The 26,276-nt window shown below is 51.8% G+C and overlaps 1 protein-coding gene across 10 annotated transcripts in view; it reads left to right on the top strand.

Annotated features, from left to right (window-relative positions):
- Positions 1 to 26: 26 nt before the first annotated feature.
- The window catches only part of CRAMP1 (cramped chromatin regulator 1), a 64,959-nt gene continuing 38,709 nt past the window's right edge, over positions 27 to 26,276 (top strand). For 7 of the 10 annotated variants that reach the window (XM_017858308.1, XM_017858310.1, XM_017858309.1 and 4 more), the window contains exons 1-7: positions 27 to 313; positions 1,964 to 2,310; positions 3,068 to 3,089; positions 5,460 to 5,671; positions 14,130 to 14,323; positions 20,328 to 20,481; positions 26,050 to 26,133. In XM_017858308.1, coding sequence (XP_017713797.1) covers positions 1,965 to 2,310; positions 3,068 to 3,089; positions 5,460 to 5,671; positions 14,130 to 14,323; positions 20,328 to 20,481; positions 26,050 to 26,133 — 1,012 coding nt within the window. In that variant the 5' untranslated portion in view covers positions 27 to 313; position 1,964. Of the gene's footprint in view, positions 314 to 1,963; positions 2,311 to 3,067; positions 3,090 to 5,459; positions 6,603 to 14,129; positions 14,324 to 20,327; positions 20,482 to 26,049; positions 26,134 to 26,276 lie in introns of those variants that run through there. The other 3 variants (XM_017858315.1, XM_017858317.1, XM_017858318.1) reach the window with 2 other exon arrangements.

A 26,276-nucleotide genomic window follows, 5' to 3' on the forward strand; every position in this document is an offset into this window, starting at 1 on the left:
CCGCGCGCCGTCCGTGCGGCCCCCACCGGCCGCCGTAGCCGGAACTGCTGCTGAGCGCGGCGGGCCGGCTTTGCTAGGCTGAGCTGCGGCAATATCAGCGCCCGCAGCCCCCTTAACCGCGCGCCGGCCCGCGCAAGGGACTTGCCGGGGCTAGCGCCGCTCGGCCAGTCGCTCCCAAGGCGGACGACCAGTCAGGCGTCGCCGCCTCACTGCAGCCGGCGCTCGGGGGCCGGGGCTGCCCGGCCCGGCTGGTTCTGCGGGCACCCGGGGAGGCCCCGGGAAGCCAGGCTGCCGCCCGGCGTTGATGAAAAAGGTGACCAAAGCTGGGCGCTGGGGCTGTCATGGCTAGGCCCCGCCAGGGGGTCCTGTCGGGCGGAGCAGGAGAGCGCGGGGGAGGCGTCGCTTCCACAGCCAGAACCGGCCTCAGGGCGAGGAGGCTTCTGCGTCCCCATCCCGAGACGCGCGCCGGTGCGGAGCGGGACGGGGCTCGAGGAGACTGCGCCTCCGAGAACGGTCCAGTCTTGTTGGAGGTTCTCGCGAAAAGGAGGCCATCCCCGTGCTTGTTGGCCCTTAGGGTAAAATCTGGACGGTGTCGGTCTTTTCAGCGGCGAAAAGCGCGTCCCCGTGCTCGGTCGGCGTCTTGGGAGTGGAGCCCGGCGAGCGGGCGAGTTCACTCTGGTGGCCGAGTTGGTTTTGCTTGGGTCCCGCGTGGCCTGCGGGCGGACAGGTCCCTGGGCATTGGGGTTCTCTATAGCCCGAGAAGAGGTCTTTGGGGGTTTGGGTGTCTTGAGTAGAAAGGGGTGGGATGAGGAGGAAGAGTGGGAAGTTCTCAGCCACGAAGTCCCTTCAGTTGGGGTGTTTGTCGTGGGTGGTTTTGTTCTTTGGCAGAGTTGTTAAAAACTAGCGTGAACTCAAGTGATAGGCTAGACCAATTCCAACAGGAGAAAACGGCCACGGATCCTTGCGTGATCTGCACCTCGGGGTGGGGGCATCATTGCGACTTTGAAGCCATTTCCCCATCTCTGAGAAAGAGAGGTCCTCGCCCGCGTCCCTGTATTTCGTGGTTAGTGTTGGTGCCTCGATCGTGTGTTCCTTTGAAGTGGAAATGCCCCCGTTCTCAACAGCTGTGTTGAACGCAGGGTCAGTATCTGCTGAGGAATCTGATCTTCAGCCTTTTTGCTTTCCTCACACGTGCCCGTCCCGGACTGTTTCTGGGCTGAAGCTGTTGGTGTGTACCTGATTCTCTGAGTTTATTTTTGAATGGCTCCGCTTTCTGGGCTGCAGCATTTTTAGTCACTGCATTTTGTTGTTGACATTTTACAGGGCAGTGGGTAGCAAAGTTAATGTAATAATTTTATTAATTGCTGCCAAGAGTTTTCACACCGATGTCTTCTACCGCTTCTTGCACTTGGACCCGGACATACCTGGGCTGTCACTTTCCCGGGTGGTTCCAACCTGTTCCATGCAACAGGCTCCTTTGTTGCAAAAGCATTTTTAACTGGTAAATCCTCGCAGCAGCTCACATCTCCTACCCTGGGAAGAAGATTCCCAGAGACCCGAGCTGATTATTCTTTACGTGTGTTTTAAAATAAGCAGGCGGGCCGGCGGCATTGGGCCACCATGGAGTTCCCCGTGCGGGCAGGCGAGCCCGCGCTTCTCCCGTCCCAGGGAGGATCCGGCCTCCTCCGCCCTCCTCTAGGGCCAACCCTGGGGACCAGCGCGCGGGGCAGGTGCGCGGGGCCCGGGAGCCCCGCGCCTTTCGGGGGGCGGGGAGGGGGTGGGACGAGGGGCTAGGGCTGGGGTTGCGGTCCGGCCGGCAGNGGGCGGGCTCGGGCGGGCCGGGCCGAGCCGCCGAGAGGGGATTTGGAACAAACAACGGCGGCCATGTTGAGAGCGCGTCGGGGCCGCTAAACTTCCCGGCCTGCGCCCGCCTCACCGGTCGCCTCCCCTCTCCTGGCCGCAGGATGACAGTGAAGTTGGGCGACGGCGGCAGCGGGGAGGACGGGCTCAAGAAGCTGGGCAAGCGGGCGGCCGATGAGGAGTCCCTGGAAGGAGAAGGGGCCGGCGGCGCAGACGCGGCCGAGGAGAGCAGCGGCACAAAGAGGGACGAGAAGACCCCCCGGGCCGGCGCCGACGGCGCCCCCGCGCCCCCCGGCGCGCCGCAAGCGTCTTCCCCACCGCAAGGCAGCCCCCAGGACCAGCACCACTTCCTCCGGTCCAGCGTGCGGCCGCAGAGCAAGAGGCCCAGGAAGGACCCTCCGAGCGCCCTGGGGAGCAGCAACGCCGGTGGCTCGGGGCCCCGCGGAAAAGGTAGGGCGACCCGTCACCTTGGGAGACCCCAGCCCCTCTCCGGGATGTGCCGCGGGGGAGAGGAACCCATCGCCCCAGCCGGGCTCCACCCTAGCTCACCGATCCCGCGGCCTGCACTGAGGCCCTCACTTTGGGTGGCACTTATCGGGCATGTGTCCCCTCTCTCCTTAGAAGAGGCTGCGACTTTCTATATTTAAACTCTTTGAAGAGGCAGTGAGTATCCTTTCTTGGGGGGAGTGAAGATATCCCTTAAAGCTGTTTCCTTCCCAAAGGATCACTGCTGGTTTTCTCTGGTTGTCTGTTTCAAACAGCGGACAATATTTGGGAAAGGGGAAGAGAAAAAAGTACCTGCTGTGTCTCTTTCCCAGACATCAGGCGGTGGAAATGCACCAAAGGAGCAGGCTTTTGAAACTCACTGGGGGAAGATGGGTAAGAAGCGGAGAAAGGATCATTGGGGTCTGACTTGGACTCACTGTCCCCTCCTTCAAGAACTCCTGGCTTGAGAGTAGGAAGGGCATAGAGATGGGGCCCTTTGAGTTGCAACTGGGGTTGACTTCTCTGCCAAGGAAAGGAAAGAGTGGTGAAAACGATTGACGTGAACAAGCAACAGTTTGTAGTGTTCGCCCTTGTATTCTGAGGTGATGGCGAATGTTGCTACTTAGCTGGGGTCTCTACCAAGATAATAAGAAAACGACATGTTAGTTTTGTTCTCCATGTGCCAGTACTTCATTGTTGTCTGCTTTTGTTTCTATTTCAGGCTTGTGCTTTTCCTTACACAGGTGAATGGCTCTTTGATTCCTTTTGTTTCCGACCACATGTGCAGCACTTTGTATAAATAGCAAATATAACATCAACTTCCAGTGAGTTTCACATGAAAAAAAAATCTTTCACTTTCTTCCTTGGGAAATGTTCATTTAAATTCCGTGAATGGTCCTGGTAGTTTTGGAAAGGAAATATATTAGGAACTAATGGAGAACCTCCTTTGGAGATGTGTGCCAACTGTGTTCCATTGAGCCCAGTTCTCCTGCCTCATTCTCAACGAAAGATGGCTGGCCTCCGGAATCATGGCCTTACACATTGGTAAAGAATTCTGAAACAAGTATACTTATTCACAGATGTAAATATAAGGTAATTTAGCATGTTTCAGAATTTAAAACTTGCCTCATATAAATTCATTTCGGGCCGGGCGCGGTGGCTCAAGCCTGTAATCCCAGCACTTTGGGAGGCCGAGACGGGCGGATCACAAGGTCAGGAGATCGAGACCATCCTGGCTAACACAGTGAAACCCCTTCTCTACTAAAAAAATACAAAAAACTAGCCGGGCGTGGTGGCGGGCGCCTGTAGTCCCAGCTACTCGGGTGGCTGAGGCAGGAGAATGGCCTAAACCCGGGAGGCGGAGCTTGCAGTGAGCTGAGATCCGGCCACTGCACTCCAGCCTGGGCGACAGAGCGAGACTCCGTCTCAAAAAAAAAAAAAAAAAAAAAAAAATTCATTTCGGTGTGAAAGTTGCTGATCAATTTGGCAAACATGAGTGGCTTTGCTTGTTACTAGTTTTTTATTGCTAGTTACAGGTATGTCTAAGCTCATGTAAGCTCCATGGTTCCTTCAAAGGTTTGTTGTTCATGGTTCAGAAGCCCTGGACCTCAAGTCCAGCCGGCATTCGTCCCCCATGCCCCTGGTCTCCAACCTTGCTCTGCCCCTTCACCCTCTTGGAGATGCGTCTCTGTCGGGTGTGCTCACCTGTGAGACAAGGAACGAGAGCAGCTGCTTCAGCTCCTTGAAGGGCAGCTGCTAAAATGAAATGGCGCGTTGGTGTGAAAGCACTCTCAGACGTGTCCGTGGCTACATGTATGAATAAGTGAAGTCCTGCTAAGACGTTAGTGATCAGGTAGAGTTTTGGCAGTTGGGATGAGAGGAGGCTTGCTTTTGTTTGTATGGTTGAGAGTGGCCTGCCAAAGTGCAGAAGGTTTCCTGAGCTTGGCTCACGCTCAGGTCGCTGGCACTTCTTTCTCTGCTTCTCGTCCTGTTGTGTGGCTTGGAGAAGCGTGGGACTTTTCATTATGTTTTAATATTAATAAAATGCAAATTTATTAGAATTTGTTCTCCTCATGACATATCTATTATCCCACTTTAGCAAGCAAATATATCTCTTTTTTTTTTTTGAGATGGAGTCTCGCTCTGTGGCCCAGGCTGGGGTACAGAGACGTGATCTCAGCTCACTGCAAGCTCTGCCTCCTGGGTTCGTAACATTCTCCTGCCTCAGCTTCGCAAGTAGCCGGGACTACAGGCGCCCACCACCATGCCTGGCCAATTTTTTTTTTCTTTTTTGTATTTTTAGTTGAGACGGGGTTTCACTGTGTTAGCCAGGGTGGTCTTGATCTCCTGACCTCGTAATCCACCTGCCTGGGCCTCCCAAAGTGCTGGGATTACAGGCATGAGCCACTGCACCTGGCCACAAGCAAATATATCTTTTTTTTTTTTTTGAGACAGAGTCTCACTCTGTCGAGTCTCACTCTGTCGCCCAGGCTGGAGTGCAGTGGCCGGATCTCAGCTCACTGCAAGCTCCGCCTCCCAAGTTTACGCCATTCTCCTGCCTCAGCCTCCAGAGTAGCTGGGACTACAGGCGTCCGCCACCTCGCCCGGCTAGTTTTTTGTATTTTTTAGTAGAGATGGGGTTTCACCGTGTTAGCCNAGACAGAGTCTCACTCTGTCGAGTTTCACTCTGTCGCCCAGGCTGGAGTGCAGTGGCCGGATCTCAGCTCACTGCAAGCTCCGCCTCCCAAGTTTACGCCATTCTCCTGCCTCAGCCTCCAGAGTAGCTGGGACTACAGGCGTCCGCCACCTCGCCCGGCTAGTTTTTTGTATTTTTTAGTAGAGATGGGGTTTCACCGTGTTAGCCAGGATGGTCTTGATCTCCTGACCTCGTGATCTGCCGGTCTCGGTCTCCCAAAGTGCTGGGATTACAGGCTTGAGCCACCGCGCCCGGCCGCAAATATATCTTTAAGCAAATAATAAACTAAGCTGTAATGGTGGCTTTTAGGAGAGGAGTAGGAAGTGGGTCTCCTTTGCATCTCAGAACTTCTTGGCCACTGTCTGCCTCAGAGCTTCCCAGGAAGGAAGGCTGCCTGTCCGCTGCTCTCTGCTTTCAGGTTCCTCGGTGCCTTGGGAGGCACTTCACTGTGCCCAGAACAGCCTCTGACCCCAGTCTTTGGAGAGACCTCTGCTCAGTCGTCACTTCCATTACCCGTCAGAAAAGAAGGCCAGGTGGTGGCAGTTGCCACGCAACACTCTTTAGCTCACCTTCAGAACAATGCTCAGGGGAGAATCCTCTTACATTCTGGAGAAATCTGCATCTGGAGTGGTGAGCATCTGTCAGTGAGGAAACGATCAATACTTCATTTTTCAATTTTTCACTTGGAAAAGATGTAACTTCGATTATGCCTAAGGAATACATAGCTCAATCACTGGCAGTTCCTTTGGTTGATTACTTACTGCGCTTGCCAATTTCAATCTCAGTGGGCCGGAGACTCTCACAGTGAATCTGGAAGAAAGGACTTATGGAGTAAAGGAAAGTCTCCTTGTTTGACTTTTGTGCATGCAAGTGTGTTTTCTGTCTCTGTAAGAAGAGACTGTTTACTGACTCTAATGAAAAATGCTTTTTTTTCTAGTACAATTTCAAATTTAAATTTTTTTGCATTGATAAAGGGTTGGTAGCTGTGATTTACTGCCTGGGTGCCAGGCATCTTGCATCTATGTAATTTTGCTTTTAAATGAGTGCAGAACCTGAAGTAGATTGTTTAAGTCACGTGCTCAACCTAAACAGAAGGTAAGCTGCAGGCCAGAAATCCCGAAACAGGCATTCCTGCAGCTCTGCTACAGCACCCACGTGACCCTGGGACGCACGGGAGACTTTGGCTTAGAGCCGCAGAAACCGTCGGAAAGACGTTGGCCACGAGGCAGGGTCCTGATACCTTTCCGTGTTTAGCCAGTTGATGGTCCGGCCAGCCCTGGACAAACTAGTCCACCTTTTGGATAAAATAAATACCTGCCTCTGAATCGCTTGAACCCGGGAGGCGGAGGTTGCAGTGAGCCGAGATTGTGCTGTTGCACTCCAGCCTGGGCAACAAGGGCGAGACTCCGTCTCTAAATAAATAAATAAATAAATAAATATAAATATAAACACCTGCCTTAAGCCATAAGGTGTTTAACAGGCATCTGGTGTTTCTGCCATGAAAAATGCATGCAGCTTCAAGATTACAGAACTGTAGGAGGAGGCTGCACAGGCTGGCGGGGTAAGGGGCCTACCTGTGGGGTGAGTAGAAGTCCAGGAATGCTGGTGCTCTGTTGGGGCAGATGGGATGAGAGAACACTGGGGGTGGGGACAGAGAGCCTCTGCTTATTTTGGTCCCCCTCACTCACTCCGAAGAACTTCAGTTCCATCATGGATGGGGAAATGCACCATGTCCAAAATAGGGTAATATAGTCTGAAGTGACAGTCGTTTGTGTGTAGGAATCGGTAAACAACTGTGCACAATTTACTCTTTATATTTTGTATAATCTGTGTACTGATTGTAGTTTCTAGATGTTTCAAAAAGATGTCTTACAAAAGATTATATTTGTAGTCCCAGCTGCTCAGGAGGCTAAGGTGGGAGGATCACCTGAGGCTGCTAGTTGGAGGCTGCAGTAAGCTGTGGACATTGCACTCCAGCCTGGGTGACACAGCAAGACCCTGTTTCAAAAACAAAACAAAACTAAAAAACATAAAGTAGGTAAGACAACATTTGAATATTGGTTTGAAGGCTGAGCTGCTTTTCAAATACCTATATATTTTTGATATTAAAACTAGTTTCTGTGGTGTCTGTTGTTGTGAAGTTGTCTAATGAAGTAGACTTTTCGATTTTCGTTTTTGTGTCTTATTTTGGGTTATATAAGGATATCAGGATGACAGGGAGATGCTTCCAGATATCTAAATCAGAAATGTGAAAATTAACGTTGTTGTATAAAGTTGTGTGTAGAAGCTCTTTGTCACATAAGTAACAACAGCGGGGTTTTGTTTTTTGTTTTTTGTTTTTGTTTTGTTTTTGAGATGGAGTCTCATTCTGTCGCCTGGGCTTGAGTGCAGTTGTGCGAGCTCGGCTCACTGCAATCTCCGCCTCCCAGGTGCAAGCAATTCTCCTGTCTCAGTCTCCTGAGGAGCTGGGACTGCAGGCACAGGCTGCTACGCCCGGCTAATTTTTTGTGTTTTAGTAGAGACGGGTTTCACCGTGTTGCCCAGGCTGGTCTCGAACTCCTGAGCTCAGGCAATCCGCCCGCCTTGGCCTCCCAGAGTGCTAGGATTTCAGGCGTGAGCCACCGCGCCTGGCACAACAGCATTTTTAACACTAAAGAACCACGTTAGAAACACTGAAAAGATGCGACATTTCCAGGAGTTTGTAGTTTAGTTGGGATATCTTGAAATACTTAGAGGATACAATGAGAAATCTTCTGGTATTTGATGAAGAGGGTGTACGCTTTTATAGAAACAGTGGAGTTATAGTTGTGTGTCTCTCAAATATTTGTGAAAGGGGAGAATCTTCAAGGAGACGGTGCTGGTCAGAGCTTGTAGGAGGACACTGAGTCTTGCAGGCATTGAGGGTGGGAGTCCCGGCAGAGAAGGGGATGGTGTGAGTGACTCCCAGGGGGTGTTCTGGAGACCATCAGGTTTCAGGTCAGCTTCAGAACCTGAAAGAGAACATCTCAAGAGTCTGGCGACCCTGACCAGGGCTCTTGCAGGCACGCCTGGAGTGTGGACCAGATCTTTAGATTGATGGGACGATGCGGGGTCGGGAGGGGTTCCCGTTTGCTCACTGACTGCCTGTCGTATAGGATGGAGCGACAGCACTGCGCGTGCATGACGACGGGGTGGGTAGGGGAGGCTCAGGACTCATCTGAGGTGACACCTTGCCTGCAACTTGGCTTGTTTGAAGGATCCCGCCATGTGACCTTGGTGGAGATGGTGTCCACAAAGCCCTCAGCCACAACTCCGGCTCCAAGACCGGAGCTGCCGGCACCCGCATCTGATGCAGTGCCCTGTGTTAGGAGAGGTACAGAATGCCTCAGGAGACTTGGAGGTGGATGCGTCGGACCTCTGCAGTTTCTGCGCCATCCTTGGCCTCCTGGGAAGGGTCCCTGCTCTCTTATGCTGCAGACGTAGGCCGTGAGGACGTATCCCTGTGCTGGGATTGGGGCGTGGTCCAGTCTGGAGATGCCTTTCCACGAGCGGGTATCACCAGTGCCTTTCTAGCTGAGAATGAGTGAAGCATGGGGGAGACGTGTGTGTTCACTGCAGTCCCCTCGCCTCCAGACCAGTCACTGACTTCCTCGCAGTTAGTTGGTCTTCTGTCACTCTTGATTTTACTGTTCCTAACCCTCGGAAGGAAGTTCACCAAACCACAGAAAGAGTGCTCCAGGACAGTGAATTGATGTTAGTGACGACGACAGGGTGTCACTGGGCTTCTGCATCTGACCTCTGACGCCCAGAGACAGACATCTTCCAAAGGCCCAGCTCTGGCTGTCTGTTAGCCGCGTGCCTTTGGGCAAGTCATTTAACTTCTCGCCTTGTCCAGACTGAGGGAGGGACTTTGAGGTCGGTGTCCCCCACACCACGACCCTGATCCTCCAGCTCTGTGACAGGACAGTGTGTGCTGCTTGCCTTTCAGAGCTGTTCCGACGGCACGGCACGGGAAACGCCTGGATTTGGAGTGAGAAGGTTGCCGGGTTCTTGCTGACTGCTGACTTTGGGGCTTTTAAAGCCTCAGTTTCCTCATTTCATTTTTTTTTTAAATGACATATTGCTGTTAATAACTTGTGAAAGTTTCCCCATTTGTAAGATGGAGATAGCTACACGTTGCGAGGACAGAACATTTCGAGGACAGGAAGAAGCAGGGCATTTGAATGCATTTTAAAGGCGCCATTTAAATACAGGTTCTGTTACTTCCAGGCCTGCTGGGCACTGAGCAGCTGTGTGGCTTTGTGGGTGACCTACTCAGCCCGTGCCTCAGCTTCACCAGTTGAAAGATATGGATAATTTTTCTTCTTAAGGTGATATGAAGGGGTACAGGTGGTGGCATTCCAGGCCAACCCAGGACATGTGATGAGGAAGAGGACGTGTTGCAAAGAGCAGGTAGTAGGGCCTGTCTGGAGCTAGGTAGAGGGGTCAGCAGCTGGGAGGGTGCACTGGGGCCACATGGCTGTGCCCTCACTGCACACTCTGCACAGCAGGCTTCAGCAGGTGCTGGGGTTTGGGAGCCCCAAGAAGAGGCTGTTGAAATTGTCTACTTGGGCAGCACAGAGCTGGCTTGGGAAGTACGTGGTGCAGATGGGAAGGGGAAATTAGGTAGCAGTGTGGCCTCTGGAGAACCGTGGCACTGACGTGGGCTAAGCAGGAAGGCGGGTTCCATTTGGGAGAACCTGGGTCCCAGCAGCCTGGGATGTGCTGTCTGGGGCTGCCGAGGGGCAGAGGGAGCATAAGGAGACCCTTTATCTGGGCTCCATGGGACCCTGTGCTGTCACTGAGCACTTGCCATGTGTGAGGCCTGGGATCAGGCCTGGGCGTGGGAAAGTCCCACACGGCTCTTGCTTTCAAAGAGCGCACTGTTGAGGATCCTGCTTTTGCACCCTACTTCCTGCAGGCTTCTCGATAGTTCTCATTGTGCAGACCATGCTCAGCCTCTGTGGTCTCAGCAGCAGTCACAGGTGGACCTGGCTTTGGCCTTCTGCTTTTCGCTGGGTGTCCTGCACCCTGAGAAGCCCACCTAGTTTTGTTTACATCGTTTTCTCTTTCCATCTCTTGCCTTTCTTCTCTCATTTTTCTTGTTGCTTCTCTGTCTTCTCCTTCAATCATCACCTTTTGTTTTCATCTGAATTTCTCTGAGCTGAGGGTGGCCTTGCCCAAGTTGTCATTGTTGTATTCTACCAGGTGTCTCTGGTCTCACTTTCTATTTTCATTTCTCTTGAGCTGTAGTCACTGAGTGAGCCGAGGTCAAGCGGTGAAGCCGCTTCTGCCCCTGAAATTTTAGGGGTAAACCGGAGGCCACCGTCCGTTTCTGCTCTGAAGTCTGTGATTCTTTTTTAAAAAATATTCCAAGTTTAGGCCGGGCGCAGTGGCCCGTGCCTGTAACCCTAGCACTTTGGCAGGCCAGGGCCGGTGGATTGTCTGAGCTCAGGAGTTCGTGATCAGCCTGAGCAACACGGTGAAACCCCATCTCTACTAAAATACGAAATATTAGCCAGGTGTGGTGGTGTGTGCCCGTAATCCTGGCTACTTGAGAGGCTAAGGTGCCAGAATTGACTGCCTGGGAGGCAGAGGTTGCGGTAAGCCAAGATTGAACCACTGCACTCCAGCCTGGGTGACAGAGCAAGACTCCTTGTCCAACAACAACAACAACAAAAAAGCATTCTAAGTCTAGAATAATGTGCACCAAATATTAGAAAAGGTTACTTGGGGCGATTTGCTTTCTTGTCATGTTTTTTGGGAGTTTTTTGTCTCTTTTGTTTTGTAGAGACAAGGTCTCCCTGTATGGCCCAGGCTGGTCTTGAACTCATGGACTTAAGCAGTCTTCCTGCCTCAGCCATCCAAGTAGCTGGGACTACAGGTGTGTGCCACCACGCCTGGCAATCTGCTTTTTTTTTTTTTTTGAGACAATCTCTGCCACCCAGGCTGGAGTGCAGTGGCTCGATCTCGGCTTATTGCAATCTCTGCCTCCTGGTTTCAAGTGATTCTTCTGTCTCAGCCTCCGGAGTAGCTGGGACTACAGGTGCACACCACCACACGGGGCTAATTTTGTATATTTAGTAGAGACGGGGTTTCACCATATTGGCCAGGCTGATCTCAAATTCCTGACCTCAAGTGATCCGCCGGCCTCGGCCTCCCAAAGTAGCTGGGATTACAGGCACTCACGACCACGCCCGGTTAATTTTTGTGTTTTTAGTAGAGACAGGGTTTCACCATGTTGTCCAGCCTTGTCTTGAACTCCCAACCTCAGGCCTGCCTTCTTTTCTGAATGTACATCTTGCTTTACTTTCCTCTACTGAGAATGTGTCATATTTAAAACATCAGAAGGAAAGGGTGAGCACCTCGCACCAGCCTCGGGCTGCTGGGAGGTGGCCTACTCCTCTGAGGAATGGGTGCTGTTTTACCAGGCTCGTCAGAGCTGCCTCTGCTGTGTGCCTTTGCCTCCTCTCCACCTCTGAGAACCTCTCCAGCTCAGACACTCCATTCTGTTAGCGTTTACTGTTTCACTCTCCTTGTCTTGGATCACCAGTGCTGTGATCCAGTAAGATTTAGCAAGACATCTGGATTATGGAATTTTGGGAAATTTATGTCTGTTACTTTTTCAAATATACCTAATGTCAACGTGGGCTAGCAAAAATAAACCTGATACGTAATGCAGGGCTGGTTAGCAAGTTGTGGTCTTAGAAAAAGATAGTTTGGCGAGTGTTTCTTAGGAACCTGAAAATGGCTCTGCAAGCCTTTGTTGTGGGTGGTGCAGAGGTGGACAGCAGTCCTTGCTGAAGTGTGACTCCACGTGAGGAATCCACGCTCCTGTACTGAAGAGTTATGTTTCCAGTGGCATCTGTACCTGTCCATCATCTGCGAAAGCCCCAGGTTCTGGGGAAGCACCAGGTTGATTAAGTCCAGGTTTGGTGAGAAATGAGCACGGCCAGATAACATGTCAGGCATTTGATTAGCCTGGTTTGTAGCGCAGAGCATTTGCATACCTGAGTTTTGTTTCTGTTGTCTGTGCAGGATGGGAATGGAGCAGCCGGAAAGCAGGCTGGGTGGGACACACTTGGAACGCATTGTTTATTCCATGCCAGTGGGCTATGAATGCTGGACATTCACGTGCAGCACCGTCTGGTAGCTCTCTCTACAATGATGGCCGCATGTGGACATTGACTACCAGAAATGGGGCTGGCGTGACTGAGAGGCTGAGGTTTTTTTCTTTTTTAAGCTCTTTTTTTTTGTTGTTTTTATCCTGGGCTTCACTCTGTTGCCCAGGCTGATGTACAGTGGTGCGATCTCTGCTCACTGCATCCTCTTCCTCCAAATTTGAAGACAGACACCACCGGGTGAGGCACTGAGCCTCCAGCCTGCATGTGGCTGCCCAGGCAGGGCCCCCTTCTGGGTTGACCCAGAAGCGGATCTGGACGGAAGAGCCTGTGGTTATCTCGTTAGGAAAGCATTTTTACAATAATCTACATTTGCTTGGCTTTTGCTTTTTTTTCTTTTTTTGGAGACAGGGTCTCGCTCTGCCATCCAGGCTGGAGCACAGTGGTGCAATCTTCTTGGTCTGCTGCAACCTCCACTACCTGGGTTCAAGCAATTCCCCTGCCTCAGCCTCCCAAGTAGCTAGGACTACAGGCGTGTGCCACCACACTTGGCTAATTTTTTTTTTTTTTTTTTTGAAGATACAGTCTTGCTGTGTCGCCAGGCTGGAGTGCAGTGACGTGATCTTGGCTCACTACAACCTCTGCCTCCCGGGTTCAAATGATTACCCTGCCTCAGCTTTCTGAGCAGCTGGGACTACAGGCGTGTGCCATCACGCCCAACTAATATTTTTTGTATTTTTAGTAGAGACGGGGTTTCACCACGTTGGCCAGGATGGTCTCGATCTCTTGACCTCGTGATCCACCCACCTCAGCCTCCCACAGTGCTGGGATGACAGGCGTGAGCCACTGCACATGGCCACACCTGGCTAATTTTTATATTTTTAGTGGAAATGGGGTTTCATCAGGTTGGGGATGCTGGTCTCGAAGTTTTGGCCTCAAGTGATCCACCCGCCTCAGCTTCCCAACGTGCTGGGATTACAGGAGTGAGCCACCACCCCCAGCCGGCTTTTGATTTTAAAGCGTTTTGTTTCAGAGTTTGAAGGTTTCCCAACTTTTTGTGGTCCTGCAGTTCCATAAAAAGAGAACCCTGGTTATCACAGGGATACCCTGACAGTTCCCGCTCCCAATGCAAGGAGGAGCTGAGATGGGTGGGAGGAGTGTGTTAGGCCATGAAAAGTTTTCATTTGCGGTCTTTGACTCCTGCCACATCTCTGCCCCCGGTCTCGGCGGAGCCTGGCTGGGGTTCTCAGTTCACAGCTGGGGGTTGAAGCCTCCTTGGGGTCGTCTTGGGCTTTTCCCTCCTTGCCTGGTCTCAGAGGACTCGGCATGAGATTGGAGACTGATGTTGTAGTAGGATTTGCAAGGTTACCAGGTCATTCTGAGAACAGCACATTTTGTTGGTGGACATTGATTGAGGATAAGGAATTTAAGACTAAAGATTCTTAGGCATTAAATGGTTGATACTCTGAAGCACTGATTTAATCTAAAAGAGAGTGGTGTTTTACACGCTTAAATGCTTTTTTGAGCTTGAATCTCAACCTACTTTTTTGAGAAGATAGTAAGAATATTCCAGCCAAAAACCTCATTTGCAAAAGAAACATGCACGCGATGTGACATGAGGCTTCAGTCTGCAGATGGAAGAGATCTCTGTCTGCACTGGGACAGTGCGTCTTAAGCGCAGTGTCGTGCTGGTGCACGGTCCCACATAAAATCTTACTCCTTTTCTAACTGGAAAAGCATTTGAGGGTCATTTGGCCAGGTAAAGATCCTGGCAGTCCTGAGCAGCCTCGCTGGCGTCGTGTGTCCTGGGTGCTGCCTGCCAGTGTCCTCAGTTGAGGAGTGTGGAGTGGGACTTCAGGGCAGTGGGCCCTTCCCTCCCTCCGGCCCTCTGTCCTGCCCGGCCCGCCAGCTTTCGGGAACAGATCACTGTACGGTGCTTTCTCTCCAAGGAGCTGAAGGTGGTGGATCATCGTCTGGAAATGTGTCTGGGGTTGCCCCTGCGGCCCCTGCAGGGGGCTCGCGGTCCTCCTCCCGGAACTTAGGGTCTTCTGGTGGCGAGAAGGAAGAAGGCAAAAAGGTCCGGCGGCAGTGGGAGTCGTGGAGCACGGAGGACAAGAACACCTTCTTCGAGGGGCTGTACGAGGTGAGTAGGCTGTGGAGGCACGGCCAGGCAGCCTGGGCATCCCTCTCAGAGCCCTGCCCTCCGCTCCTGTGCTTCCTCTCTGCTGTTAGATTCTAGAACGCGGGTTCCTGGGGGACCCCTGCAGTGGCCGAGGCGGGTGTGGGCTCCAGGTCTTGCCCACTGACCTTGGCCGTTTTATCTCCTCACTGAGATTTTAGAAGCTATTACTGGTGAGGTGTCTGTGAGGAGGTGTTTCTGTGTGTTTCCTTAATTTCATTTTGGATATTCTCACCCCTTGTCTCTCAAAGATGTTCTTGACTGAAGGCCCTCTTGTCTCAGGGCCTTCCCTTTGTGCTGAGTGGGCTGATTTAGGAGGGATGGCCTCTGAGGGGAGGCACAAGGGAGTGTTTGCCTCGGGGGCCAGCGTAGCTGAGAAACCTCACGAGATGTTGCCGCTGACTTGGGACAAAATGGAAAGTCCTAAAAATAGAGAGAAGTCACTCTCTGACCCCACTGCCCAGTGAATGCCCGTGCTTCCTGCTGGCCAGTTTCACCTGCATTATTGTTTTCTAAATCCTTGCAATTATTGTGAGCATACTTTTTAATTACCATTGCTTGCATTTTTCATGGTGTTTCATAGTTCTTTTGCTCTGTATTTTTTTTAATACCTGTAAATGTTCTCCTTGCCTGTGTTTTCACTGTTTGCTTTTGTAAAAACATCGTGTTGGGGCACAGCCATGGCCAGGGTGGATGTACTGTCTGCGGCTGCTGCCACCGCAGTGCAGAGTTGAAGAGCTGCACCGGACAGGGTGGCCCTCGAGGCCCTGGCCAGCCACTGCTCTCCTTGGCCATTCCTGTGTGGTTAAGGACGACTGAGATCCTTCCAGATTCTGTTGTTGTAAGTGAGTCTGTGGTAAACATCTGTGTGCACGTTTCATACTTTAGACTGCTTCTTTGGCATACAATATTAGAAGTAGGTTCATGATCAGTGAGCCTTGTCCTTTTTTTGAGGAGACGGAGTCTCACTCTGTCGCCCAGGCTGGAGTGCAGTGATATGATCTTGGCTCACTGCAACCTCCACCTCCTGGGTTCAACCAATTCTCCTGCCTCAGCCTCCTGAGTAACTGAGACTACAGGCACAGGCCACCATGCCCGCTAATTTTTTGTATTTTAGTAGAGATGGGGTTTCACCTTTTTGCCCAGGCTGGTCTCGAACTCCTGAGCTTAGGCAGTCTGCCCACTTTGGCCTCCCAGGAGCCTTGTTCTTTTAGTAGCTAATTAATTGGAGTGATGGAGAAGTCTTGTCAAGCCTGGGAAGCAGAATGCTCAAGAAAGAAATGGAGGCTCTGGAATGAGGTATTTAGAGAGGCATTAGAAAAGGAGACACCCGTAAACGTGGGCGTGAGACTTGACTATGGTGCATGCCATGGCCAGGGTCGCCCCCGCCCTGGGCTTCAGGTTAGGTTCTGCCCACCCCAGGTGGACCCGACTGCCGTGACCGTGTGGCTTGACTCTGATTGTCCGAAGAGAAGGGTGCATGAGTCCCGTTTCAGTAGATGTGAAGTCATTGAAGCACATTCGTGAGTTCCTTTTCTTCCCTTTGAGGATTCTAGAGTACAGCAGGGAGGCTGCTTTTGTGTAGATTTTAGCCCCAAATCATGCCTTTAAGCTGTTTGTTAGTCTTGGAGGACCTGCGATTCCTGGAATGTTTTCAGAATCAGCAACCATTGCTGATTCTTGCCTGAAACAATGACTCCTGTGGTGTGGCCTTTCCTCCTTGGCAAGACTGTAGCCTCTGTAAGAAGGTCTAGGTGCCTGGGAGCAGGAGATGTGGTTGTCCATTAAAAGTAGCAGAGGAGGAGTTCCTTGTTAATGACCCCCCTTTACCTTTATTCAAGCAGTTTAGTTCATTTCCTTCCCATTGGGTTAAGGTGCTCATTAGAGTTTTTCTATTGGGCGGATGCTTTTTGAGGAGTTCTGAAGTCCTGAATTAGTAATAATAATTAATAATTGGCTGTTCTGGTCATGTAATGGTTTCTGCTGTGGGTTCTCTGTATCTGAGTATGTACGTGAGAAAGAGCGAGGGCAAGAGAGAGGACCGTGTTTGTTTTTTGTTTTTTTTGAGACTGAGTTTTGTTTTTGTTGCTCAGGCTGGAGTGCAGTGGCGTGATCTCGGCTTACTGCAACCTCTACCTCCCGGGTTAAAGCGATTCTCTTGCCTCAGCCTCCCGAGTAGCTGTGATCATAGGCACCTGCCACCACGCCCAGCTAATTTTTGTATTTTTAGTAGAGACCGAGTTTCACCATGTTGATCAGGGTGGTCTTGAACTCCTGACCTCAGGTGATCCGCCCACCCCAGCCTCCTAAAGTGCTGGGATTACAGGCATGAGCCACTGTATCTGACCTAACATGTTATATTTCTGCATTGTGAGTCTCATCAAAACGATGTGGGCCTCTGGTGGGGTCTTGATGTATGGCTGACTGGCCAGTAGCAGGTGTGACTGAACCCTGGAGCTGTGGGGTGTTGGTGGCTGGGCCCAGGCCTCTGCTCTGAGAAGTACGGCTCCTGCCTTGCTATCATGGCCACTGCTGCCTTTTTGATACCTCCCTGGGAGGGGTGCAGCTAGGCTGGCTGGGGCCCGACTGGATGGAGGGACCCCACGGCCATCACTGGGCCTCAGTTGGTCACTCCTGATCATGGACTGAATTCTCTCCTGCTTCAGCTGCTCCTCAGGCGAGAGTGCTACCCCTGCCCACCCTACTTTGGGCAGTGCTAGGCATGCTCAGATTGGTGCCTGTCCAGTTATAGCCCATCCAGACTTCTCCCTGTGGCAGGGCACTCACCTCCTTCCTCTGAATACCCTTCCATTTCTGTGGCAGGTCTGCACAGACCCAGCCCGGACTTCATTTCATGTTCCTGTTCCTGCTTATATCCGTCCATCGTCCATGCTTGTTTTTGCCGTACAGTTCTTGATTTCCTACCTGACAGCCACACAGCCAGCGTCCTGTGCTTCCTTCTCACTGTCTGCACAATGACTGCAGCCTCAGCTCTGGCCTCTGTGCTTCGTGGTGCTCGCCTTCTCTGTCCCCACCTATGCCTTCCCCGTCTGTGCACAGGCAGCCGGGGGCATCCTCAGCCTGTTACCATCTCCACAGCTCTGTGGACACTGCAGGTGTCTCTTCACCCCAGACAGCTTCCTCAGACTTTCAGCCCTGCCTGTCTTTGGTTCTCATTGCCGTTAGCATCTGTATATCTGGTTCCTGACTCAGGACAGAGCACTCTCGCCACACTGAGAATAAGGAAAAGTCTGGTGGGGCTTGCTGCCTTGGAGACACATGGCAGGTGCGACACAGATGCCCCTGGGACTTTAGGAGGCAGCAGAGGTTAAGAACACGTGAGCAGGAGGCCTGGAACCCGGGTTCTCAGGGAACCTTTGAGTAGACGACCCCGCAGTGACATTCAGAGGCCATCAAGTTGCTTCATCGTGGTTCTCACTGAGGCCCAGGGAGCGTGGGGAGGGCTGGGCCTGCCTGGACCCTGCAGGAAGGCCCTTCATGCTGCTTCGCCTCTTTATGCTTTACCTGCCATTCCTTTTGAAAACAATGAACAAGTTTTACTTTTTCTAAAGTTTTTAATTTTCATTTCATTTTTGCACCCAGACTGGGGTGCCAGCCTTCCAGGCCCACCCTCCAGCCCACGCAGCTTCTGTCTTCACCTCCTCCAACCTGTGTTGCTGGGAGTTACAGATCCTAAAATGTGTCAATGTGTCAAGAACAGTGCCACCTCCCCCCCCCGGCCCCTCCAGCTCACCTCACGGTCCTCCAGTTGCCAAGAGTCTTCTGAGATGGACAGGGTTGGGGGCCAGCTCCCCCCGAGTCCCCAGGTTCCCATTTCCCTGAGGATCCTGTTCCCCAGTTACTACGCCTTAATGAGCATGTTTTTTAATTTTGTTTTTTAATTAAAAAAAAATATTTTTTTTGAGAGTCAGTCTTGCTTTGTCACCTAGGCTGGAGTGCAGGAGTGCCATGTTAGCTCACTACAACCTTGACCTCCTGGGCTCAAGTGATGATCCTCCCGCCTCAGCCTCCCAAGTAGCTAGGACTACAGGCATGTGCCACCATGCCTGGCTGATTTTGAAGTTTCTTGTGGAGATGGGGTTTCACTGTGTTGCCCAAACTGGTCTCAAACTGCTGGGCTCAAGCAGTTCTCTCGCCTCAGCCTCCCAAAGTGCTGGGATTCCAGGCACAAGCCACTACCTGGCTCCCTTAACTTTTCATTTTGAAACGTTTCAGACTTTTAGAAAGTTGCAAAAACAGCACAAAGCAGTTCCCTTCCACCCTGCCTCCACAGCGTTAGGGCGGCCGCAGTGAGGATATGAGCGTAGACACGGCCCTCCGTGCTCCTTTGCAGGCGGGATTCAGATTAACTAGGGTCCCACTCAGGTCCAGCCTGGCCAGGACGCTGCGCCATACTCGGCTGCCCAAACTCCTCTGTCTCCTGTAACCTGGGACAGCTCCTGGGTTTTTGTTTGCATGTTTTTTTTTTTGTCTTTGATGACCTCAACACTTGTGGAGACTCACAGCGTGTTGGCTTGTAGAGCGTCCCTTGTGTCAGTTTGGGTTGATCTGCTGTTTCCTCATGATTCTGTGTTACACATTTCTATCAAGAATTCCACAGCAGTGACACTGTGTGCTTCTTGGCGCATCCAGTTGGCGGCCCATGTTGTTCTTTCTGTCTCCGTCCTAGTGGTGTTTGCCTTGGTCGCTGCCCTTAGGCGGCCTCCTCCAGGTCTCACCATGGCTGGGTCATGGCTTGGCTTTGAGGCTGCGTAAATACCGTGTTTCTCATCATTCTTTGCTCCCACTGATTTCAGCAGCCATCGCTGCCTTTTCCCCGAAGCAGTTGTTACTGTGGTGTTTGCTCACGGTGAGGACCTTCTGTTTCCTTTATTCTTTCTACGTTTGCTGACTGGGAGTCCTGTGCCAAGAAGAGCCCTGTCTTCTCCCCCACATGTGTAATTACTCTGTTGCCTACACCCATGTAGACTTGCAGATGTTGGCTTTATTCTGGGGGTCATGATCCGTCATGCCATTGTTGGCTTTCTCACTCCGTTGGTACCCCATTTGGCCACTGGGAGCCTCATGCTGGCTCCTGCGTCCTCTTCTCACGTCCCCATCGCCTACCAGTGTATTCTCATGTGTTGGTGCCGTCAGGCATTCCAGACTCAGCGGCTGCTCACTGCTGTGCAGTCGGCTGTTTTTCCTGGGAGCCCAGCTTCCCTTTGCAAAGTGGTATTTAGAAACCAAGACCTGGGCGCTAAGGGTGCTGGTTGCTGCTGAGCCCTTCCAGTACTTAGGAGCTTGGCTTTGATGAGATGATCAAACACTCGGTTCTCTATGGCCGTGGCTGAAGCAGCACTGAGGTGAGGCTGTTCTGTGGAATACAAGTTCTTTTCTGAAAATCTAAGTCACACGCAGCTTTTGCACAGAAGTATTTAAAGAAGGGTTGGCCTCCAGGTATAATCAGTATATTCTGTGCGGTTCACTTACTAAATGTTCACGTTTGCTGTTCTTGTTTGAATATGGAATGTTTTTTGTTGGATTAAAGCAGTAAGGATATTTCCGGTATGTTCTTTAAGATGCCATAACTACTACATTGCTTCTCTTCCAGAGCTTTTCTTCATGGAGGTGTCTCATTTCATGGTCTCTGAAGAACTCTAGCCATTAAGCCATTTGTCCAAGTGATGAGCTTTATGTTTCTCCTGTCTAGGGTGCTTGCCTCTTGGGTATCCCTGTGCTCTGATCCTTCTGTTCCTGGTCCCATTGCTCCTTTATCCTGATTAAAACGTAGGGTTTTAGGGAATCGAAGTTGAAATTCATACACAGATAAGAGCTGGGAAGGGCAGCTTGTTTGTCCACAGCCTGTCTCCTTTCTCCTTTCTTGGAACCTTGGAAAGGGTCCAGCTCGCACAGAAAGCTACATTGTTTTAACCCCTCTACATTTATCATGGAATTTATTTTCCAGCATGGGAAAGACTTTGAAGCGATTCAGAACAACATTGCGCTGAAGTACAAGAAGAAAGGCAAGCCAGCGAGCATGGTGAAGAACAAGGAGCAGGTCCGCCACTTCTACTACCGCACCTGGCACAAGATCACCAAGTACATCGACTTTGACCACGGTGAGTGCGCCGTGGGCCAGGCCCGGGGGTGCCCACAGGCAGGGCCAGTTTCTGCTCAGAGCGCACCTTCCAGCAAGCCCGCCGGACCTGCTTTCTGGCATTTTCTCACCAGCCACTCGGCCTGGGGCTCCTTGCCTTGCAGAGCTTTGACTGATCATGTGCCGTCTTAAGTCAAACCAAGTTTTCAGCAAGTGGCTCGCATCCCGTGCTCCAGGGTTCTTACCACTGCTTTTCTGAGCTATGTTTTGTGTGTTTCCAATGGCTCTGAGTGTGTGTGAGTTCTGGGTCCCTGGCTCACTTGAAGCCTGTGGTCTCCACTGCAAATGATAGCACCATGGTCTAGCGAGGGGCTTGGGCCGCAGACACCGTGTCTGGCGCTGGTCTGCCTGGGGGATGGCCAGCCTCCCTAGGCCTCTCGCCCTCTATACTGGGACCCAGATCTGTGCAGGCCCTTCTTTAGTCATGGGACCAAGTCTTCCCCAGGTACAATTCTGGCTTCTGGCTCAGAGCACCCTTTGGCTGCTGGTGGCTTCTCTGGATGATGCTCTGTCCATCACCATCTCTGTCCCTGGAAGGCTTAGCCGCCTCCTGCCTCTGCCTATCAGAACCACCTCTCCAGCAGTGTCCCTGTGCTGGGCCCTGCTCTTCATTCCTGCAGCTTCACGCACAGCATGGTCCTTCCAGATGCACCCCCAGGGCACCCCCTCTGCCTTCTGACCCTTCTTTCAGATATCTCACGTTCTGACGCAGGGTACCTGGGCTGTGGCCACGCTGCCACTCCTTGTGCCCTTGCCTATGCCTCATGGCGACCTAAAGTACTTTGCCTTGGCCATTCCTGTGGTGTCCTCTGGGTGGGTTATGGCATCTTGACCATGGCGCATCAGCATTGCCCAGAGCTTTGGGAAGAGCCAGGACCCAGCTCCCCCGTGTGGCTAGGTAGAGCCCTGAGGGCTGCAGACACCCCCTGCCCACCACACAACTTCTCCACTGAAGAACCTCCACTGGGAGGTTGTTGCTGTTTCTGGAGATTCATGGAAGCGGCTGTTGGTCTCTGCACGTTAGGGGCGCCCCTTGATTCAGGTCTGCTGCCAATGCGGTTTTGTTTGTTTGCTTTTGGTATCCGTGTGACCATTAACATAAGATTTTCTGGTGACTTCGCCTATTTATGGCACATCAATTCCGTTTTGTCCTATATTTGATGCCTGTGCTGGTCTTCTCATGTTCAGCTCACTTGTTGATTTGAAATCTCAGCACTGGTTGGATCCTGTCATCCAAGACTGTTGGGATTAATGTCAGGTTGTGGTGAGTGGCCTCGTGCCTTCCAGAGTGGCACGCAGCACTGACTTCGCTGTCGGCCTCTTCCTGTGTCATCTGTCCTTCGCACTGTTCATTAGTGCCCTTTTGAAAAACAGTCTAGGCCGGGTGCGGTGGCTCACGCCTGTAATCACAGCACTTTGGGAGGCAGAGGCAGGTGGATCACGAGGTCGGGAGATCAAGACCGTCCTGGCCAACATGGTGAAACCCCATCTCTACTAAAAATACAAAAATTAGCCGGGCGTGGTGGTGCGCGCCTGTACTCCCAGCTACTTGGGAGACTGAGGCAGGAGAATTGCACCACTGCACTCCAGCCTGGCGACAGAGAAGACTCCGTTGCAAAAAAAAAAAAAAAGTCAGTCAGTCCATGAGAGCGGATCTGCCATCCACTGTGGCTGGTCTTGAAAAGCTCTCCATGGGGAAGCTGGCCAGCAGCGGAGGGAACTGGGCAGCTGTTTAGTAGACGAGTTATAGAGAGAGGGATGGGATTCCAGGAGCTTCGGTCCAGCGTGCTTTGTTTGAACTACCGGCAGGCAGAATGGGAAGCGTCTTGGGACCCTCAGGCTCCTGGCGTAGACTCATCTCCTCTTCTGAGGTTCAAATGCGCATTCTACTTGCCAACCCAAGCTTTCTCCCAAGTCAATTTCAGAAGGCAGTCAAAGCAAACATTTCTTTTCTAATTTTGTCACTGTTAAACAACCTCCTAATCTTCAGGTGGTTTCTCTGTTAAACAACCTCCTAATCCTAAACTTCCTGGTGTGAGGAGGCCTCATTCCTCTTTGGCCCTTCTCTCCGTCGAGGGTGAAGAGTAAATGCTCCCTCACACCTCTCTGGGGGTCACACCTAGCGACACAGGTCCTTTCCCCTTCTCCGTGTGGGCCTCTGTGCTTCCCTCTCTCCCTGTCTCTTCTTCCTGATCTGACACAGCAGGCTCCTGCAGCCTTGGTGTCTCCTTTTCGTGCATCTTTGGCTTGACCCCACGTGATGTGCCGCCTTCTTGTTGAGCTCACTGTTCTCCTGAGTTCTCTGATGGCCCTGATTTTCTCTTCAGCAGGGCCGCCTGCCTTCATGCCAGCATGCAGCGGCATTGGGGCACCCGATGCTGACTTGCCCAGCTGGAGGCCACCAGGACATTGTGAAGTGACTGGCCCCATGGACGGTCATTGCACATCAAACAGAGTGGCAACTTTTTCATGTTACATGTATTTTTAGCATGCCTTGGAGTTTTGTTTTATTTTTTTTTGTTAAGCCAGAGTCTTGCTCTGTCGCCCAGGCTAGAGTGCAATGGCACAATCTCAGCTCACGGCAACTCCATCTCGCAGGTTCAAGCGATTCTCATGCTTCAGCCTCCCGAGTAGCTGGGATTACAGGTGCGCACCACCACCACACCCGGCTAATTTTATATTTTTTAGTAGAGATGAGGTTTTACTATGTTGCCAAGCTGGTCTTGAACTCCTGAGCTCAGGCAATCCACCTGCCTCTGCCTCCCAGAGTGCTAGGATTACAGCCGTGAGCCGCCACGCCTGGCCTCTGCCTCCCAGAGTGCTAGGATTACAGGCGTGAGCCGCCACGCCTGGCCTCTGCCTCCCAGAGTGCTAGGATTACAGGTGTGAGCCACCGCCCCCGGCCTGTGCTTTGGAGTTTGGAAGAGCGCGCCGCGCGCACTTTATCATGGGTTTGTCTGACTCGTCGGGTGGAGTAAGACGACGAGTGGTGGCAAGTGAGGAGGGTGAAAGGGACTGACTCCACCCCCAGCTTGGGAGCCATGGCCTTGCGTGTGTGTTCGTTTTATTAATCTCCTGTGGTTTCCATGCACATCTGCGGCTCCCTGCTGCTGTCCATTGCTCGGTGGAGATTTTGTTTCACGAACTCAAAATTTAGATGAGGTGAGCTTGGTTCCTGTCCCTGAGTGTGGAACAAAACATGAGGTGCCACCTAGGAGGCCGTGGGACCAGGCGGGGGGCATCAGGGACACCTGCCAGAAGCCCTGCTTTGTCCCAGGGTCTCACTCCCCAGGGGTCCCTTGTCTGCACTGTCTTGCTCCTGGTGCTGCTTTCTTCTCTCTGGGTTGTGGGTTTTTTTCTTTTTGTCATTTCAAATAGTGGACTTTTAAAAACATAGTTTAGAAATGGGGATATTGTTCACCCTTTTAAAGTGTAGAACTTAGTGGTTCTTAATGTACTTACAAGGTTATGCAGCCATTGCCACTCTCTAGTTGCAGAATATGTCCACTGCCTGGAAGGAAACCCTGTACCCTGGTGCTGGGAGCCCTCAATTTACCTCCTGTCTCTATGGATCTTTCTACTCCGGATGTTTCATAGAAATGGGATCACATGCTACATGTCCTTCTGTGCCTGGCTCCTTTCACTCAGCGTTGGGTTTCAGGGTTCGTTTGTGATGTAGCGTGTACCAGTCCTTTTTATGGCTGGATAATTTTCCACTGGGTGGATGGCCACATTTTGCTTGTCTACTGAACAGTGGATCTTAAAGCTTCCTGAGTCATGGGCTCCTTTAAGAAAGTCTGATGAGGCTGGCGTGGTGGCTCACACCTGTAATCCCAACATTTTGGGAGGCTGAGGCGGACGGATCACCTGAGATCAGGAGTTTGACGCCAGCCTGACTGACATGGTGAAACTCTGTCTCTACTAAAATTACAAACATTAGCAGGGTGTGGTGATGCATGCCTGTAATCCCAGCTACTTGGGAGGCTGAAGCAGGAGAAGGAGAATCCCTTGAACCCGAGAGACGGAGGTTGCAGTGAGCCGAGATTACGTCGCCGCACTCCAGCTTGGGCAACAAGAACGAAACTCCATCTCAAAAAAAAAAAAAAGGAAAAAAGTCTGATGAGCCCTTAGGTCTTTCTCTCAGAAGAGCCTTTGAGAGCAACTGGCCTGTACTTAGCAGTGTACCATGGTCCAGAATCCTCCTCATATCTTGAAAGCCTGTTTCTCCGTTTACCAGTCTTAGAGCCTTGAGAACCGGTCTCTTGAGGAGAGAACTAGAGAGGATAATTGTGAGAACAGAGGGTACAAATGGCCTTCAGAACCCTGCTCTGTGAAGTGACCCAAAGGGACCTGGACTGTGTTGTCACTTGGTTTCCCTAGCAGGATTAGGTCTGCTGTAATACAGTAACAAAATGCAAAATAGCAGTGGCCCAAATGCCTCAGAATTCACCGTCTTGTGGCAGAGACACCTAGAGGCTGGCGCCCAGGGCAGGCAGGACCCAGGTGCCTCCCATTCTTGTGCTTGGCCGTCCTTGGTGACAGCTCCAGGCAGTGACTCTTGAGGAAAGAGGGGTGGGAAAAAGGGAACCCTCCTGCCCAAATCAGGCTCTTTAAGCAGGCTTCTGGAAGTCTCCACTACTTCTAGTGGTGTAGCCACAACCAGCTGTCCATGTCCCAGCCTGTTTGCCTCCCAAATAAAACAGGGGTCTTGGCCGGGCATGGTGGTTCATGCCTGTAATCCCAGCAGTTTGGGAGGTTGAGGCAGGTGGATCATTTGAGGTCAGGAGTTCAAGACCAGCCTGGCCCACATGGTGAAACCTTGTCTCTACTAAAAATACGAAAATTAGCTAGGCCATAGTGGTGTGCACTTGTAATCTCAGCTACTTGGGAGGTTGAGGCAGGAGAATCTCTTGAGCCTGGGAGGCAGAGGTTGCGGTGAGCCAAGATCGCGCCACTGCACTCCAGTCTGGGCGAGAGAGTGAGACCCTGTCTCCAAAAAAAGAAAAGGAAAAAAAAAAAAACAGAACCTCTTACTGAGGAAGGAGAATAGACGTCAGGCAGGGGTGAGCACCTGTCCTTGGCTCCTCCTCCCGCCTGGGCCCGGGCTGTGTAGATCCACTGTCACGGGAGGGCACAGGTGAGGCAGGAAGGCAGCATCCAGGTTGCAGAGCTGCTGGCCTCACCTGTGTGCAGAGATGGATGACAGGTTTAGTGCTGGCCAGATCCACTGCCTCCACGAGAACCAGCTATTCTGAGTGTTGTGTTTTCTCCTCCAGGGGACGTTTCCTCTGCCTATTAGAGGTAAATTTCTAACCCCCCACTTTGGCTTAACTTTTTATTTTGAAAATTGCAAACATAGCACCGTGTTCTATACACTCTGCCCAGTGTCTCCTGTGGTTGACAGCTTGCGTGACCAGGGTACAGGGAGTAGATCCAAAAACCACGTGAGCCCGGCGTGTGGCTCCCACGCCCGAGTCAGGCGGCGCCTCCTGTTCCCTTCTCTAAAGCCACTTTCTCTTTTGTCTCTCAGTGTTCTCTCGAGGCCTGAAGAAGTCATCCCAGGAACTGTATGGCCTGATCTGCTATGGCGAACTGCGCAAGAAGATCGGGGGCTGTGAGTACGCTGCCTGTGGGGTTGCCCACGGCTCCTCCTGTCCTTGTCACCTTTGGGCTCTAGTGCCCAGAGTTGCTTCTATTTTCCCTCTAACTTTTATCTTGAAAAAATGTTAATAGAAGACGTGAAGCATATGATGGCGG

Source organism: Rhinopithecus bieti, unplaced genomic scaffold (genome assembly GCF_001698545.2).
Source record: "Rhinopithecus bieti isolate Rb0 unplaced genomic scaffold, ASM169854v2 scaffold_47707, whole genome shotgun sequence".
NCBI classification, from domain to species: domain Eukaryota; kingdom Metazoa; phylum Chordata; class Mammalia; order Primates; family Cercopithecidae; genus Rhinopithecus; species Rhinopithecus bieti.